The sequence below is a fragment of the Zalophus californianus genome, chromosome 12, assembly GCF_009762305.2.
Source record: "Zalophus californianus isolate mZalCal1 chromosome 12, mZalCal1.pri.v2, whole genome shotgun sequence".
NCBI lineage: Eukaryota > Metazoa > Chordata > Mammalia > Carnivora > Otariidae > Zalophus > Zalophus californianus.
In genome coordinates this window covers 73471725-73487992 of record NC_045606.1, presented here as the reverse complement: position 1 = coordinate 73487992, position 16268 = coordinate 73471725, and the positions used below count along the sequence as shown (strand labels likewise).

Sequence of the window (16268 nt, the reverse complement as noted above, 5' to 3'; positions counted from 1 at the left end):
GTTGAAAGAGAAATGTGGGTAATTTGGCAACTCGGGGCAAACCACTCTTAGAGAATTCCTGAGATTCAAGGATGCAAATTCCTTTAGCTGCCCAGGAATTAACTAAGGTTCTCATATATGGATGGTCTTGATGCAGCCAGATGGAATCAATCTTAGGCTTCCTCTGTCATTATGTAAATGGAATAGGTAATCAAGCATGACTAGCAATAACCAACTCTCAGTAACAAGCTGATACATTATTTTAATTGTATGATTTATCAAAACAACAACTATTAACATACAAAGTACCATTCAGCTCAACTGCAGGTATAGGCAGTGACAAGTATCTAATTCTTAGAGGAACCACTTACTGTCACAATCTGTCCAGACACATTAACCTAAGGACATGTTTATAAATAGCAAACATGATTTTCACATTGCAGCTTTCTCAAGCATATTATATACAGGTGTGTAGTCTTCTTGATGGGTTGTTTCCACAAGCTCTTTCTGTTGTTGATGCATTCATCTCTGGATATTAGTAGAGATATTTGTTTCTGCAGAGTTTTTTTGGTTACCCATTTGCAATATTTGTGCATTAGTATCACTCTTTAGTCTTCTGAAACAACATTTAAATTGGAATATGTCTCTACCATACAATTCCTTGTGTCTTCTGGTAAATTCCACTATTGTCAAAGAGTGTAGGTTGTAATCACTCTCTTGCAACATCAGCCCAGCTCTACTATTGGGCTTCAGTGTAACACACCCTCTTTATAGCTTTGCTGTGTTAACCCTTGGCTTCAAGTCCTGGTGATGTAATGAGGGTGGGGTTTACTGGCAATCAGTACATTTCCTTATCACTATTTACAGCCATTGAGAACTATGCTTTTACTAATCCAAGTCTGACATACCTTTTCTGAAATGTTCACAGTGCAGTATTTTTGTGGCCTAACAAAAGTTTTCTTATATCATTAAAAATAAACATTTTTATAAAAATATAATACTTTAAATGTTTACATTGACAAAAACAGAGTATCCTGTGCCACATGCACTATACAGTAGTAAGCACAAAATCCCACAGAACAAAACATTACAAAAGTCCTGCCCAGAACAACTGTTCATCCAGGTGAAGTGGCCAGAACTCTCAGTTGCTTTTATTTCCCTGTAAAATATGTTTTGCTTCCCACAAAGCATGTTCTAATGAAAAACTGGACTCCCAGAAAGTTTTATTACCTCCAATTATTTGTGGGGTGGGAAGCTGCCACCTGAGAAAGAGGCTAATATTTCCAGTCCATCGATCCTTTCTTTGCCCTACATGAGCCATGATAGGAACCAATGAACCTTTTAGTCAGATGTATTCTGCTTTAACAACATGCTGAGTTACCTTTAAAAACACTTATCCCAAATCACTTGTTTTATTTTCAGAGTCGTCATAAAAAAACAAAACAAAACAAAAAGACAAACCATCTAAATGTCCACAATCATTAGAATAGTATCATTCTCAGTTGATTTCTAAATGACAACTAATTATTTCATTGTGACTAAGCTATTTTATGAGAACCTTCTTAATGTCATCTATGTACAATATGTAAATATACCTATTAATTTATAAACACATTTCATGTCCTGCCATTTTGAAATGTTCACTGCATTGTCTATGGATTTTTCTCCATGAAAAGGAATGTGATACAAAAATTTAAAAGGGAATGTTTGCCTAATGGGCAAATGACAACATCAGTAATAAAAAACTTTAGTGACCATACAGCACATGGAAGTTCTTTGAACCATTTTAAGTCTAAATGAATGGCTTGGTACTGGGGCCACATCTGTCCAGGACTTTACCATTTCTTCTGAATTTTCTGTGATCAAGAAGTCCTCAAAATTCATTGCCTCCGTTCCTCATATGAAATCATGTAGGATCCTGATTTTTAAAAATTTCAACCTAGAATTCAGGTTTTGGCCTGAATGCACAGGAGCATCATCACAGCTGTGGGGTTGCTGTTGGTCACTGGCCTATGGGACAAAGCTTCTGGCTCTGATGCTCTGTCTGCTGAGAAATTCCTTAGAATCCAGTCATTTTAAATAGCAATATAAAGTCCTATAATAGTGCAATCTTGGCAAAAGCAAAAAATATCTGGTGCCCTTTCAATGGCCAGGCAGTGAAAAAAAAATTGAATAAAACGTAGCCTGTTGTTTGGAAAGTTCTTTGATGTTTCTCAGAAGGGGGCTGGTGAGTTATCCATCCGTCATGTGTCCCCCTCGCCATCAATGTTATCTTGTGATGACAACAGAGAAGGGTATGGAGCAACACATTTGACATTCACATAAGTAGCGTTCACATGGACGTAGTGCTCCCCAATGAAAGTAGAGAATATTGCTGATATCCTGGAGACCAGTTCAGAAAAAGATGGGCGCAGTTCAGCTTTAGGGTGCCAGCATTTGAGCATCACTTCATATCTATTTCAAAAAGGAAGAAATGCTATGAGAGACATTATGAAGGCAAGCATTTTGGTAAAAGTAAAGAATATAGGAATGACAGAAGATTCTGTTGAAATTCCTACTTACAAGGGATCTGGGCAGTATTCGGGTTGTAGGAGCCTTCTGCCTTGCAACAAGTAAACTGTTATATCAAAGGTGTTGACGTCAGGGTAAGGTGGTGCTCCTCTTGTCATCAGTTCCCAGAGGAGGACACCAAAGGACCACTAGGCAAACAATGGAAGGGAGAATCCAGGTGAGGACTGTGACCGTATGAACATGAAAGGTGATCAGTAGGTCTTGATAACTAAATTTGGCTTGGCATATTCAATACTAATGCTCACTGGGGCAAAAATTTCCTTAAAGGCAATTAATAAGCTATACATTTTATGATTACACCAGAATTGGATAAAGTTTAGATTATAAATAAATGTAAAGTTTTTAAAAAGAATATCTGAAGTCCACATGATGATTAAGATGTCATCTACAGTTAGTACAGTATGGTTTCCAGGTTCTTATAGGGTCAAAGCATCAACATGTTTCTATCCTTCCCTTTTCTAACAGTTTCACTACAATTTTATATTATTCATAAAAGAAGATAAAGGAAGCTTTCCAAGATTTAAATTTGTTAGATTTCTGAATGAATGTAAATACTCTTTAAGAAATGTAACCATAAACAAAAAACCCAAAGAAACAAAAAAGAAATGTAACCACATCTCTCTGTTAATGTTAAAAGGCAAACTCTAAGTTAGTGTAAGTAGAAATCCATATTAAAAATCAGAAGTGATAAAACTGCTAGGCAAGAAGGTTCTCCATTGAAAACTAATTTCAATAAAATAAATGTAATTTAAAAATGTTAAAGTACAAGATTGATATAAAACAGCTGTATCAGTACTTTGTAGGAATACTGTAGGGACACAGAGAGGTTAAGTGACCTGCTAGAAATTCCCCCAATAAATCTGAATTCACATGGGGATAAACACTTAAGAGTTCTTGACTCTCAGGTCTTTCTTGGTCTACTAAACTGCACTAAATATGCAATTTCTTGATTTAAAGCTACTTGGAACACACTAGGTCATACATATTATCTCCCCCTGGACGTGTGCCAAGGTGAGATGACACAAAGAGAGTAATTCGGCTTGTGTGGGTCACCGCTGGCCAAAGACCCTGGAAATCAGCTCTTCCTTAGCAACACATCTAGGCCACTCACAGACTAAGAAGCATATGGGGGTTGAAATGAGGCCCTAGAAAAAAGGAGGTTTGGAGGGAAAGGAGAACACAGACCAGATAGGCAGAGCAGGAAAATAGAACATTGAGAAGCAACTGCATCTTGTAGCGTTCAGCCAGGAGAATAAAGCATGTCTTTCTGTACACTGCCACAGTCCGGAAGAAACTAGGTAGATACTGTAGTTGCTGATACAAATCTCCGTTAATGGTGCTTTCATTTGCCCAAGTGCAAGAGCCCTTTACCTAGGCCACTGACTGCCTTGATCTAGAGAAAACACTCTTTCCTACGTGGGAACTAGATAACTTTGCAGTCCCCTGCAGCCTCTCAAAATTGAAGTTTCCAAAGACTGAAAATCTTGAGTCACTTCTGACAACTTCACTGTGTTAGCCTTTAAGTTCCAGAATTTGCATTAAAGTTTAAATCAATTTAACAAGTATCTACTGACACTTGGTGCACAAGTAGGCTACTGTCCAAGTTACTGGATGGGCCTAAGGTTGATTTAACAGGATTAAGAGTATTACACAACAAACTGTCACACAGAACAGTAAGACAGAATAACTAATATAGAGCAATAATGGAAAAGAGGTACAAATGCTGTGAAAAGTCAAAGAGATAATAGTGGGGTCCTGAGAAAGGCTTCCGGAAGAAAGCAACAGTAAAGTAGATTTGGAAGAATGGGGAGCATTTGTTTTCCAGGTACACAGAATGTGAGGGCAGGAAGAGTATTCTGGATGGAGGGAACGGGCCCAGCGGTGAGAGTCCTTGTGTGTGTTTTTGAACCATATAAGAACAATAGGTCACTCTGCTTGATGTATGGAGTAGATGAAGCAGAGAAGGGATAGATAGGGTTGAAACGAGACCATGCTGTGGGGGTTTTTGAGTGTTGAAAGTGGGTGAAGCTGAAATGGATGAGATCTGCAGTTGAGCTCGAGGAGATGCACCTGTAAACACTACTCTTTAGACAAACAGGAGAAGCCCATTCACATAAGAAGACCAGCTGGGGGGGCTGGTTTCTGAACAAGAACAGGTGAGGGGTGCTACTGCATCTTGGCAACATGGAGTCCAATGAAACTGAACTGTCAAACTAGGGTATATATATCCCAAAGAGTATATATCATACAATAAGCCAGGAACAGTCCTTTAAAAAAAGATTATTTTATTTAATTCTTATAACAACCCTGTAATGTAACTGATTTTGTAGATGCTTTAAGGATGAGGAGAACAAAGTTTTGAGAGGCTGATTACTTGTCTGTGATTTGGTCTCCTAACCCACAGCCTAGGCTATAGGTTGGTCTGGAGGCAAATTCACAGAAATGGGGGCAGAGCTGGGGAAATTTCTGAGGGATTATAGGACTTGGGCAATGGCTAGGGATCAGAGGAGGGTTGGAGGACTCAGGGGATAGAAGCGGTGAGAGGGAGGCAGCTTCCAGGGAAAGCACAGTACTGCCTACTTTCCAAACTCCCCAGAATGGACTGGGACTGACAAGGCGGTGGGGAGAGGGGCAGTGAAGGAGGAGAATGAGGCCGACCTAGAAGAGAGAGGCTGGGGGCGAGGGCAGGGAGTAGGAAGGAGAGAAAGAAGGAAGAGGAGGAGAAAGAGGAAAAGAGGAAGGGAGGGAGGAAGGGAAGAGAAGGGGGGAGAAAGGAAGAAAGGGAGAGGCAGGTGCACATGCCTGTGCATCAGGAATGATGGAAAGAGGTCAGTTTTAGTTTCTAGACAGGAGAGCTGTGCCATTCACGTTTAGTGTGTGCATGGTCCAGCCCTTCTGAATACCTGAGCACCAGCAGTGAGCTCATCTGAGGAATCTCTGCCTAACTTTATCAAAGGTGAAGATCAAGGCAGTTATTAGACATGAGAGACCATTAAAAGCCAGAAAAAGTGATAGAAAGTGACACAGCTAAGGCGAGTAAGGAATGGAAACAGCCAGCTTTGAGCACTCAAGAGTAGGTAAATTGAGGGGTGCCTGGGTGGCTTAGTCGGTTAAGCATCTGCCTTTGGCTCGGGTCATGATCCTGGGGTCCTGGGATCCAGCCCTGCGTAGGGCTCCCTGCTCAGCGGGGAGTCTGCTTCTCCTTCTCCCTCTGCCTGCCACTCTGCCTATCTGTGCTGTCAAATTAATAAATAAAATATTAAAAAAAGAGTAGGTAAATTGAGATACAATACAATTTGCAAAACACCCACAACTGATTAAAAAATGGATAAATTCATAAAATTTTATCAGCTGGTAAAATGATAAAATTTTCAATAAAATTGAAAACTTCTGCTCTTTAAAAGATACCAGTAAAAAAATGAAGAGGCAAGCCACAGACTAGAAAAATATATTTGCAAAAACATGTATCTGATAACCTGTGCCTGTAATCCAAAATATGTAAGGAACTCTTAACTCAATAATAAAGAAATAAACTAACCAGTAACAACAACAACAAAAATCTAAAACTTAAAAAAAAATGGCGAAAGGACTTGAGCACACACTTCGCTAAAGGAGACAGAAGGATGGCAAATAAGCACATGAAAAGATGCTTAACATTATTAGTCATTTGGGAAATATGAATTGAAAAGAAAATGAGACACCACTACAGCCTACTAGAATGGCTAAAACTCCCAAACCAACAATGCCAAGTGCTGGTGAGGATGCCGGACAGCTACAACTCTTACATATTACTCTTAGGAATATAAAATGATACAGGCACTGTGGAAAACAGTTGACAGTTTCTCATAAAGTTAAATATACACTTATCTTAAAACCCAGTAATCCTAATTCTGGATATCTACCCAACAGAAATAAACCTTTACACACAAAACCTTTCAGCAAATGTTTAGCAATTGTAACTGTATAAGCATTGCTTAAAACTGGAAAGAACCCAAATATCCTTCAAATTGGGGAAGGGATAAACAAAATGTGGAACATCTGTACAATGGAATACCACTCAGAAGTAAAAAGGAATGAATTACTCTGCTATGAAAAACAGTATAAAAATTAAAAATAGAAACTACCAAAAAAAACCACTACCATATGATCCAGCAATCCTACTTCTGGGTATATATTCAAAGGAAATGAAATCAGCATCTTGAGATATTTTCACATGCATGCTCATAGCTACATTATTCACCATGGCCGAGATATGGAGGCAACTCTAATGCCCATCAACAGATGAATAAAGAAAATGTGGTTTATACATATAATGGAATATTATTTAACCTTAAAAAAATCCTGTCATATGCTACAACATCAATGGATCTTTTTTTTTTTAAGATTTTATTTATTTGACAGACAGAGCACAAGCAGAGGGGGAGAGAGGGAGAAGCAGGCTCCCTGCTGAGCAAGGAGCCCGATGTGGGACTCGGTCCCAGGACCCTGGGATCATGACCCGGGCGTAAGGCAGCTGCTTAACCAACTGAGCCACCCAGGCGTCCCACAACATCAGTGGATCTTGAGGACATTATGCTAAGTGAAATAAGCCAGTCACAAAAAGACAAACACTACATGACTCCACTTAATATGAGGTATCTAAAGTAGTCGAGCTCTTAGAAACAGATAGGCTGTCAGGAGAGGGAAATGGGGAGTTATTCAATGGGTATCGAGTTTCAGTTTTGCAAGATGAAGTTGTACAGATTAGTTGCACAACAATATGTATCTTGTTAGTTAACACTATGGCACCATACACTTAAAAATAGTTGAGATGGTCAGTTTTCTCTTACGGGTTTTTTGCCACAATAAAAAAAAAAGGGAGAACATCTAGATACATTGATACTACTAATACAACATGGATAACTCTCAAATGCATTATGCTAAGTGAAAGGAGACAGACTCAAAGGCTATTTACTGTAGGACTCCATTTATATGACACCTAGAAAAGGTAAAACTGTAGAGACACGAAAGAGACCGGTGCTTTCTAGGTCCTAGGATAGGCTAGGGGTTGACTACAAAGGGCACAAGGAAATTTTCCTCGCTTATGGAACTGTTCTATATCCTAGTTGTGGTGGTCATACAACTGTATGCATTCTTCAAAACTTGACCAAGTGTACGTTAAAAAGGGTAGAGTTGGTATACTGCATAATGGTGATGCCGTTAACAGAAATAAAGAAGTGAGGAATTGACAGTTGGCGGGAAAGACCTGGACTTTGAACATGGTAACTTTGTGATGCTGATGAAAACAATCCAGGAAGGGAATGGTTGAAATTGTTGAGGGAGGTTGATACATAAAGACCTCCCTCCACACCCCACCGAAAAATATCCTGAGTGACAGTTGCATGTAGGATGTGAGAGAAGGAAGAGAAGCCATCAAAAACTAAAGAGAACATAACCCAGAAGCAAGAGGAAAACCAGATGCTACAGTGTCTCAGAAACCAAAGGAGGAGGACATTTTGAGAAGGAAGGGGTGGGTGTTGGACAATGGTAAGTGCTGATGCAGGGTGAAAGAGCCTGCTGGTTGAACAACTGAGAAGTCACTACTGACATTGATTGAAGCACGTGTACTAAGTGCTACACACTGTATAAGACTGGGTATGAGAAACTGCAAACAGAGTGACACTTCTATCTTGTTTGAATGGGCTTCAAGAGAATTTCGGATTTTAGCTGAACTCTATCTGGGTATTTGTGAGAAAGTGGACCTTTCTATAAGCAGGCAAGTGTTTGCTTGTAGGTAGGTCTCTACATACAAGCTTATCACATGCTTTTGGAAATGTGCCATGTCAACATTCAAAAGATTGTGCTCTCTTGGAAATTAAACTTAATGCAAATTTACCCATGCAGTCAATAACCATTTGCCAAAGCAGCACTGCCTATGGATTACACATGTTCACCCTTTATGTAGTACAATACAGCATCTTTCAATGAGAGGGAGAGAGACATAGCACTTCGTGTCTACGGAAGCTTACGTAAATTTCCAGTCAAGTATTGGAGTGACAGTTGCTGTCTGAGAAGTGTTGGCCTCTGTGCTGTGTGTCCGTGTGTGGAGGTAGTAACATGTGTGAGGGTTTGTCTAAAAGCTCAGAATCCCAACTCTTGTCTTGAACATTCAAGATTTCATCAGGTTCTTTTTTTTTGTTTTGTTTTAAAAGCTCTGCTGAGATATAATTAATTTATCATAAAACTTGCTATTTTTTAGTGTGAGTCAACGATGTTTAGTGTATTTATTTGTGCAGCGATTGTCACAATTCAGTATTTATTTATTTATTTTAAAGATTTTTATTTATTTGACAGAGAGAGACAGCGAGAGCAGGAACACAAGCAGGGGGAGTGGGAGAGGGAGAAGCAGGCTTCCTGCTGAGCAGGGAGCCCGATGTGGGGCTCGATCCCAGGACCCTGGGATCATGACCTAAGCCGAAGGTAGACGCCCAATGACTGAGCCACCCAGGTGCCTCTATTCAGTTTTTTTTTTTTAAGATTTTTTTTTTAAAGATTTTATTTATTTATTTGACAGAGAGAGAGAGCACAAGCAGGGGGAGCAGCAGGTGGAGGGAGAAGCAGGCTCCCCACTGAGCAGGGAGCCCAGTGCAGGACTCGATCCCAGGACGCTGGGCTCATGACCTGAGCTGAAGGCAGCTGTTTAACCGACTGAGCCACCCAGATGTCCTAAAAGATTTATTTATTTATTTTAGAGAGCGAGTGAGCAAGAGAGTGAGCGAGAGAGAGCGCAAATGCACGCGCACACACACAGCAGGGGGAGGAGTAGAGGGAGAAGGAGAGAATTTCAAGCAGGCTCCCCGCTGAGCATGGAGCCTGAGGTGGGGATGGATCTCATGACCCTGAGGTCATGACCTGAGCTAAAACCAAGAGTTGGCTGCTTAACTGACTGAGCCACCAAGGCAGCCCCACAATTCAGTTTTTAGATCAATTCTAATATCCCAGAAAGTTCTCCATGTCTGTTTTAATCTTTGCTCCTGCCCTCAGTCCCAGGCAACCACTGATCTATTTTTTTGTCTCTGTAGTTTTGCCTTCTTTCTAGAAATTTCATATAAATTGAATCATTCGATATACAGTCTTTCTGAGTCTGTCTTCTTTTGCTGGACCTAATATTTCTGAGGATTATCCATGTTGTAGCAGGCATTAGCAAGTAGTTCCCTTATAGTGCTGAATGGTATTATTCCATAGTATAGAAATGACATGTTTTGCTTATCCATTCACCAGTTGATGGACATTGGGATTGCTCCTGGTTTTTTTCCTATTATGAATAATACTGCTGTGAACATTCATGTACAAGTCTTTGTGTGGGCACATGCTTCCATGTACTTATTGCTAGCTATTCATATATCTCTTTGGTAAAAGGTCTATTCAAATAAAATTGAGTTATTTTGTCTTACTGAGTTGTAAGAGTTGGTCTGGTTCTTAATGGCAGACTAACAGTCTGGATGGAATGTATGCTCTTTGAGGACAGGTAAGTTCTCCCTACCTTATGCCTTCGCCTGCCACCATCACTAACATCTTCCCAGCCTACCTCTTCAGCACTCATTTCTTTCATCTCTTTCAGGATCAAAATCACAGGTATTACACTCTATCATGTACTATTACATCCTCTTATTAATCTTATCCACCCCAAAGTCCCATCCCTCCACCATGTCCTGTAACACATTTATTAAAAACAAACTCCCAGTCACTCTCAGCTTAGTCTTTAATGTCTCCCCGCCTTCCTCAGAAACTGAAACTCTGCTTTCACTCGAAGACCACAGTGTCTTTGAAACCTGCTGACTCACAAGGAGGAGGGCAGATGACTGCTTGCTTCCCAATGCCATACTCAGATCCCTGTCCCGTGATCTCTCAATAGCTGCCAACCCTCTTTTTTTTTTTTTTTTAAAGATTTTATTTATTTACTTGAGAGAGAGAGAGAATGAGAGGTAGAAAGCATGAAGGGAAGAGGGTCAGAGGGAGAAGCAGACCCCCCGCCGAGCAGGGAGCCCGATGTGGGACTCGATCCCGGGACTCCAGGATCATGACCTGAGCCGAAGGCAGTCGCTCAACCAACTGAGCCACCCAGGCGCCCAACCCTTTCTCTTTTGAAGTCTATGCCCTCCATTAATATTATTTTTTGCCTACCTTGTTTCCTGATGTCGCCAGTTTACATTTTTTCCCTTTTCAGTTGTTACCTTCAAGGACTGAAAATTCATGTTTCTCTACCTCTACACATCACAGTCCTCTTGACTTACTACGTGCAAATAGAGTAGGAGTACTCTCTATCCCATTCAACACCCAGGCTCCTCAGCCCACTCTAGACCCCCAAATCATTCAAATCACTCAGCTTTCAAGACTGTTTTTGTGTACTGAGTAGCAGTGGACCCTGATGACCATACCCCATTTCTTTCTGAACCTTTCTCTTCCTCTTGCTCTTATGACAGCCTCTTCTCCAAGGTCTCCTACCTCTCTGCTCTTCTCCCTCATTTCCTATGTGTAGGTTCTCCTGAGTAATTGTTTTTGGACTCTAAAAAAATCTGTTTCTACCCTTGACCTCTGCTATGGACTGAACTGCGGACCCTCTACCCCTATTCATATGTTGAAACTCTAATTCCCAGTGTGATGGTTTTAGGAGGTGGGGCCTCTGGGAGGTAATTAATTTAGATAAAGGTGGAGCCCCCCCTGATGGCATTGGTACCCTCATGAGAGGAGACACCTGGGAGCTTACTCTTGCTCTTTCTCCTGTATGAGGACACAGTGCACGCCAGGAAGAGAGCTCTCGCCGGAACCCAACCATGCTGGCACCCTGATCTCACACTTGAAGCCTCTAGAACTGTGAGAAATAAATGTCTATTGTTTAAGCCACCCAGTCTGTGGTATTTTGTTATGGCAGCCCGAGTTGAATAAAATAACTAACGAGGTTGTACAAGCTGCAGATCCACATTTCCAAATGCCCGGTGGACCTTTCTGCCTGGATGACTTACTCCCAAGTCAAACTCCGTATGTTCAAGCCTCAACTGGCATTTTTCCTCCTCAACCAGCTTTTACTCCTTTGCTTCATGTATGTGTTACTGCACTAGCATATAATTTTGCTCATCTTTGACTTTTATCAATTTCTTGTTAAATATTGTTATTACCTCTGAGATGCCTTTCCTTCCATCTCTTTTCTGTTCTACAGTTTCTGTATTATTTCAAGTTCTACCTCAAACTTCATCTTCCTGCATCTACTCCTCTCACAACAGAATAAAGAATATTCTCTCTTACAGAATAAAGACTGTAGTGTTATCTGATTACACTTTAATGTTTCCACATGGCCAGAGAAGAAATTCCAGACTCCCTAGTTAGCTTTCCAAGAACCTCTATGATCTAGGATGAATATATTTTTCCCAGTTTATCCTCAGAACTTCCCTGTGTGCCTTCTATTTTTGCCACATCATCCACTGCTTCCTGTTTCCTTAGAACTTTAAAGATGCATATACTTTCCTGCCCCTTGGCCTCACCTGGATTGGTATTTATTTCACTGCCCATTCTATCCTCCTTTAAGGCCTATACCAAGCACCACCTCCTCCCCCAGGTGGAAGGGAAGTGAGGAATCTGGCTGCTCAGGTGAGTGTCTCTCCCACCCTCAGGACTCAGTGCACTTTTGAAGCTTGTTTGATGAAAGGATGAACTTTGTAGATAAAGAAGGACACATTTCTAGATTTTTTTTTTTTTTAAGGAGGTTGCACGCCCAACATGAGGCTTGAACTCACCACCCGACCCTGAGATTAAGAGTCACATGCTCTACCGACTGAGCCAGCCAGGCACCAAGAAGGGCATGTTTCTAGCTGGACGCAGGGATAATGCCCTCACTGCTAGGCCTGTCTCAGGTATAGCTTTCAGATTTCTTGAGGGGGAATTCAGCTGCCCTTTTGCGATGAGTGGCTGGACTAATCCCAGTCTACTCTGTGTGACAGCTATTCATGGATATGCCTTCTCTTCTCTGCTGAGCCAAAGTTCCTGGAGGACAGAGTTCAGGCCTGGTTCAGCTCTGGGATTTCCTAAGGACCTAGGATGGTGCCCTGCTAGACAAATGTTTTTTTTTTTTTTAAAGATTTTATTTATTTATTCATGAGAGACAGACGGGGAGAGAGAGAGAAGCAGAGGGAGAAGCATGCGGGACTCGATCCCAGGACGCTGGGATCATGACCTGAGCCGAAGGCAGACGCTTAACCCCATCTGAGCCATCCAGGCGCCCTAGACAAATGTTTTTGATAAACGAATGAATTTATGAAAACTATGGGTTAGACAATCAAGGTCATTTACACTTACGAAGTAACTGAAATTAGTGGTGTTGAAGGTTTCCTTTTTTGAAAAAATAAAATAGACATAAAACTACTAAGAATGTTGGGTATGAAAGTAAAAGAGGAGAAGGTCAGGGATGATCAGGACATTACCACATCTGACTTGGTGGTAAACTTCTGAGTTTGCAGACTTTCTAAAGCCATCCACTTCACGGGCAGCTTGGCACCTGTTTTGTTGTGTACACTATAGTATTCTTTATCATACATGTCTCTGGCAAGACCAAAATCAGCAACCTTGACAGTGAATTTCTCATCCAGCCTACGGAAAGGACAAAAATTATTACTGGTGGCTGAAACAGAATAATTTACAGTGATGCTAAATATCTACAGGTCAGAACAAGGACTTCATATCTGAAATCCATAACTTCTGCAGAGTGGGCTTCATCTGGCCTCTACTGATTAACGCTAAATTACAATGGAATTCTTGAATAAAAAAGCTCGCCATTTATATTACAAATTCAACAGGTCAACGAAAGAGATCAATGAATGATGTGGCATAAGAAAACCCCTTTTGCGTTAATGGTAATAAGGTTGGTTCCCTTCCTAGCTTTCCTTTGTTGCTAAATCAAGTATGCCAACTGACTACCCCAAGCAATCACAGATCTCTGTTTGTTATTTTACTAGTAATGCTCAGCTGTGTGGGGGAGATATGATAGAGGACTGTTATTCTACCTTTTCTTTTTCAGATGGGCCAGGTTATTACATAAAACTCATATATTCCATCACTGAGGTAACAGAGAAATAGGATACCGAGTAAAGCCTCTAACAAAACCAGCAAGGCTCAACAAAAACCAATTTCCGCTATCTGAGGCCATCCATCCTTTGTTTAAGCTGGCTTTTATGTTGTTACATTGACCCAAACCAAGGTAGGAAATTAATAGCACAGCTCTCTCATTCACACATACCATAAGTCATGCATCAGTGCTATGTGAGGAAAGCAGTGAATCCATTACAAACTGTTGACTGTTGAATTATACAGCTCAGGCAGCCAGACACAAATAAAGCTCTTTGTATATTCATTCCCCAATACCATTTTTGGTAGGGCTTCTGCAGGCTGACTTCAAATCCAGTCTTAGGAAGTTGCAATATGCTGGTATTTGTGTTACCAGTCCTCTCCTTTCAACTGTGAAATGCTGAAGATCAAATTCTCCCTCCCAAACACTAATGCAGTGTGAAACCACAACATTGGGGGCTACTGGTGGGAAGGGAAAAGAAAAGCAAAAGCACACAACAGCTGTTTAAGACCCCCTCTGGAGAATTCCTTTTAAATTCTCCATCTGATAAAGCCTGAAAGCCCTGCCTACCTCCCCAGTGCTTACATATCGATTTAAAACTGTGACAGAAATAAAGGACTTTTGCATAAGAAGAGAACACATCCTCACTCGGCTTCAACAGTGGGAAACGGATTCCTCTTTGTCACTTAATTTCGACTGTGGGCACACAGATTCTTATACTTACATACAGTTTCTTGCAGCCAAGTCTCTGTGGACAAACTTTTTGCTTGCAAGATATTTCATGCCTTTGGCTACTTGAAGACCAAAGCCAATAAGATCTTTTACAGTTGGGTTCTGCAATCAAAGAGAATTGAAAATGCATTAAGCTAAGCATCTAATGATCTAGCTATGATCTCAGAATTCTGAAATGTTTATAAGAATTATCTTGTTTCAAACAGTAACTTGTCCCTTGTTGATGACAGCAATCATTTATTAGGTATTTATTATTTGCAAAGCACCAGGCTAGATGCCTTTGTGAATTTTGGCTAATCCTCATACACTTCTGTAGGGTGGATTCCATTTTCCAGATGGGGAAATTCAAGTGTTTTAAAATTATTCTGGTATGGTGGGGCCAACAGATGGAAGACCACTGCCATTGAAAAGATAGCTAGTTACAATTCCCAAGGGGAGGGGGCACGCCCACACATGGAAGCACCAGGGTTGGTCTAGGAGGCAGAGGGAGCAAGAGGAAAACATAGGAAAGAGCTTGTTTTGTGGTTTCTGAGGCAGGAGTAAGCAGATTTAGGATTGGCTAGTTTGAATAATATCAGCAGGTTCTGGGGTGTAGGGATTATCTGCAGTCGTCTAGTACCTGGCCCTGAAGTGATTACAGCAGGTGGATAGTGTCTCAGAGTGTGAGAGTTCTTTAAAGGAGGTGATTGGGGTATGGGCTCTGGATTGGTTGGTTTGCTTATGAAAGAAGGAAGTTAAATTGTTTAGTATCTCTGGGAATTTGCTAGCTCTGGGAAGGGCAGGCCCTCCAAGGTCATCAAGGAACCAGAAGTCAGAGCATTAGAAATAACATGGTTAACCTAAAATTTGTATGGAACCACAAAAGACTCCGAATAGCCACAGCAATTTTGAAAAAGAAAAGCAAAGCTGGAGGCATCATGATTCTGGACTTCAAGCTATATTACAAAACTGTAGTCATCAAGACAGTATGGTACTAGCACAAAAACAGACACATAGATCAATGGAACAGAATAGAAAACTCAGAAATGGACCCAGAGCTATATGGTCCAACCAATCTTCGACAAAGCAGGAAAGAATACCCAATGGAAGAAAGACAGTCTCTTCAACAAATGGTGTTGGGAAAACTGGACAGCCACATGCAGAAGAATGAAACTGGACCACTTTCTTATACCATACACAAAAATAAATTCAAAATGGACCTAAATGTGAGACAGGAAACCATCAAAATCCTAGAGGAGAATATAGGCAGCAACCTCTTTGACTTTGGCTGTAGCAACTTCTTACTGATACATATCTGGAGGCAAGGGAAACAAAAGCAAAAATGAACTACTGGGACTTCATCAAGATAAAGAGCTTCTGCAGAGCAAAGGAAACAATCAACAAAACTAAAAGGCAACCAATGGAATGGGAGAAGATATTTGCAAGTGACAAATTGGATAAAGGGCTAGTATCCAAAATCTATAAAGAACTTACCAAACTCAATATCCCAAAAAGAAATAATCCAGTTAAGAAATGGGCAGAAGACATGAATAGACATTTTTTCCAGAGAAGACATACAAATGGCTAACAGACATATGAAAACATGCTCAACATCACTCATCATCAGGGAAATACAAATCAAAACTACAATGAGATCCCACTTCACAGCTGTTGGAACAGCTAAAATTAACAATAGTGGAAACAGATATTGGTGAGGATGTGAAAAAAAGGGAACCCTCTTACACTGTTGGTGGGAATGCAAACTGGTGCAGCCACTCTGGAAAACAGTATGGAGGTTCCTCAAAAAGTTAAAAATAGAACTACCCTAGGACCCAGCAATTGCAATACTAGGTATTTATCCAAAAGATACAAAAATACAGATTTGAAGGGGTACATGCACCCTGATGTTTAC

General features: G+C 40.7%; 1 protein-coding gene across 2 annotated transcripts in view; it reads right to left on the bottom strand.

The window, feature by feature from the left end:
• Window positions 1-215: 215 nt before the first annotated feature.
• Window positions 216-16268, bottom strand: part of MET (MET proto-oncogene, receptor tyrosine kinase) — a 114717-nt gene continuing 98664 nt past the window's right edge. For both annotated transcript variants that reach the window (XM_027573895.2, XM_027573896.2), the window contains 4 exons: window positions 14370-14479; window positions 13005-13170; window positions 2542-2678; window positions 216-2433 (listed from right to left, as the gene is read on the bottom strand). In XM_027573895.2, the coding sequence (XP_027429696.1) occupies window positions 2223-2433; window positions 2542-2678; window positions 13005-13170; window positions 14370-14479 (624 nt within the window). In that variant the 3' untranslated portion in view covers window positions 216-2222. The remainder of the gene's footprint in view (window positions 2434-2541; window positions 2679-13004; window positions 13171-14369; window positions 14480-16268) is intronic.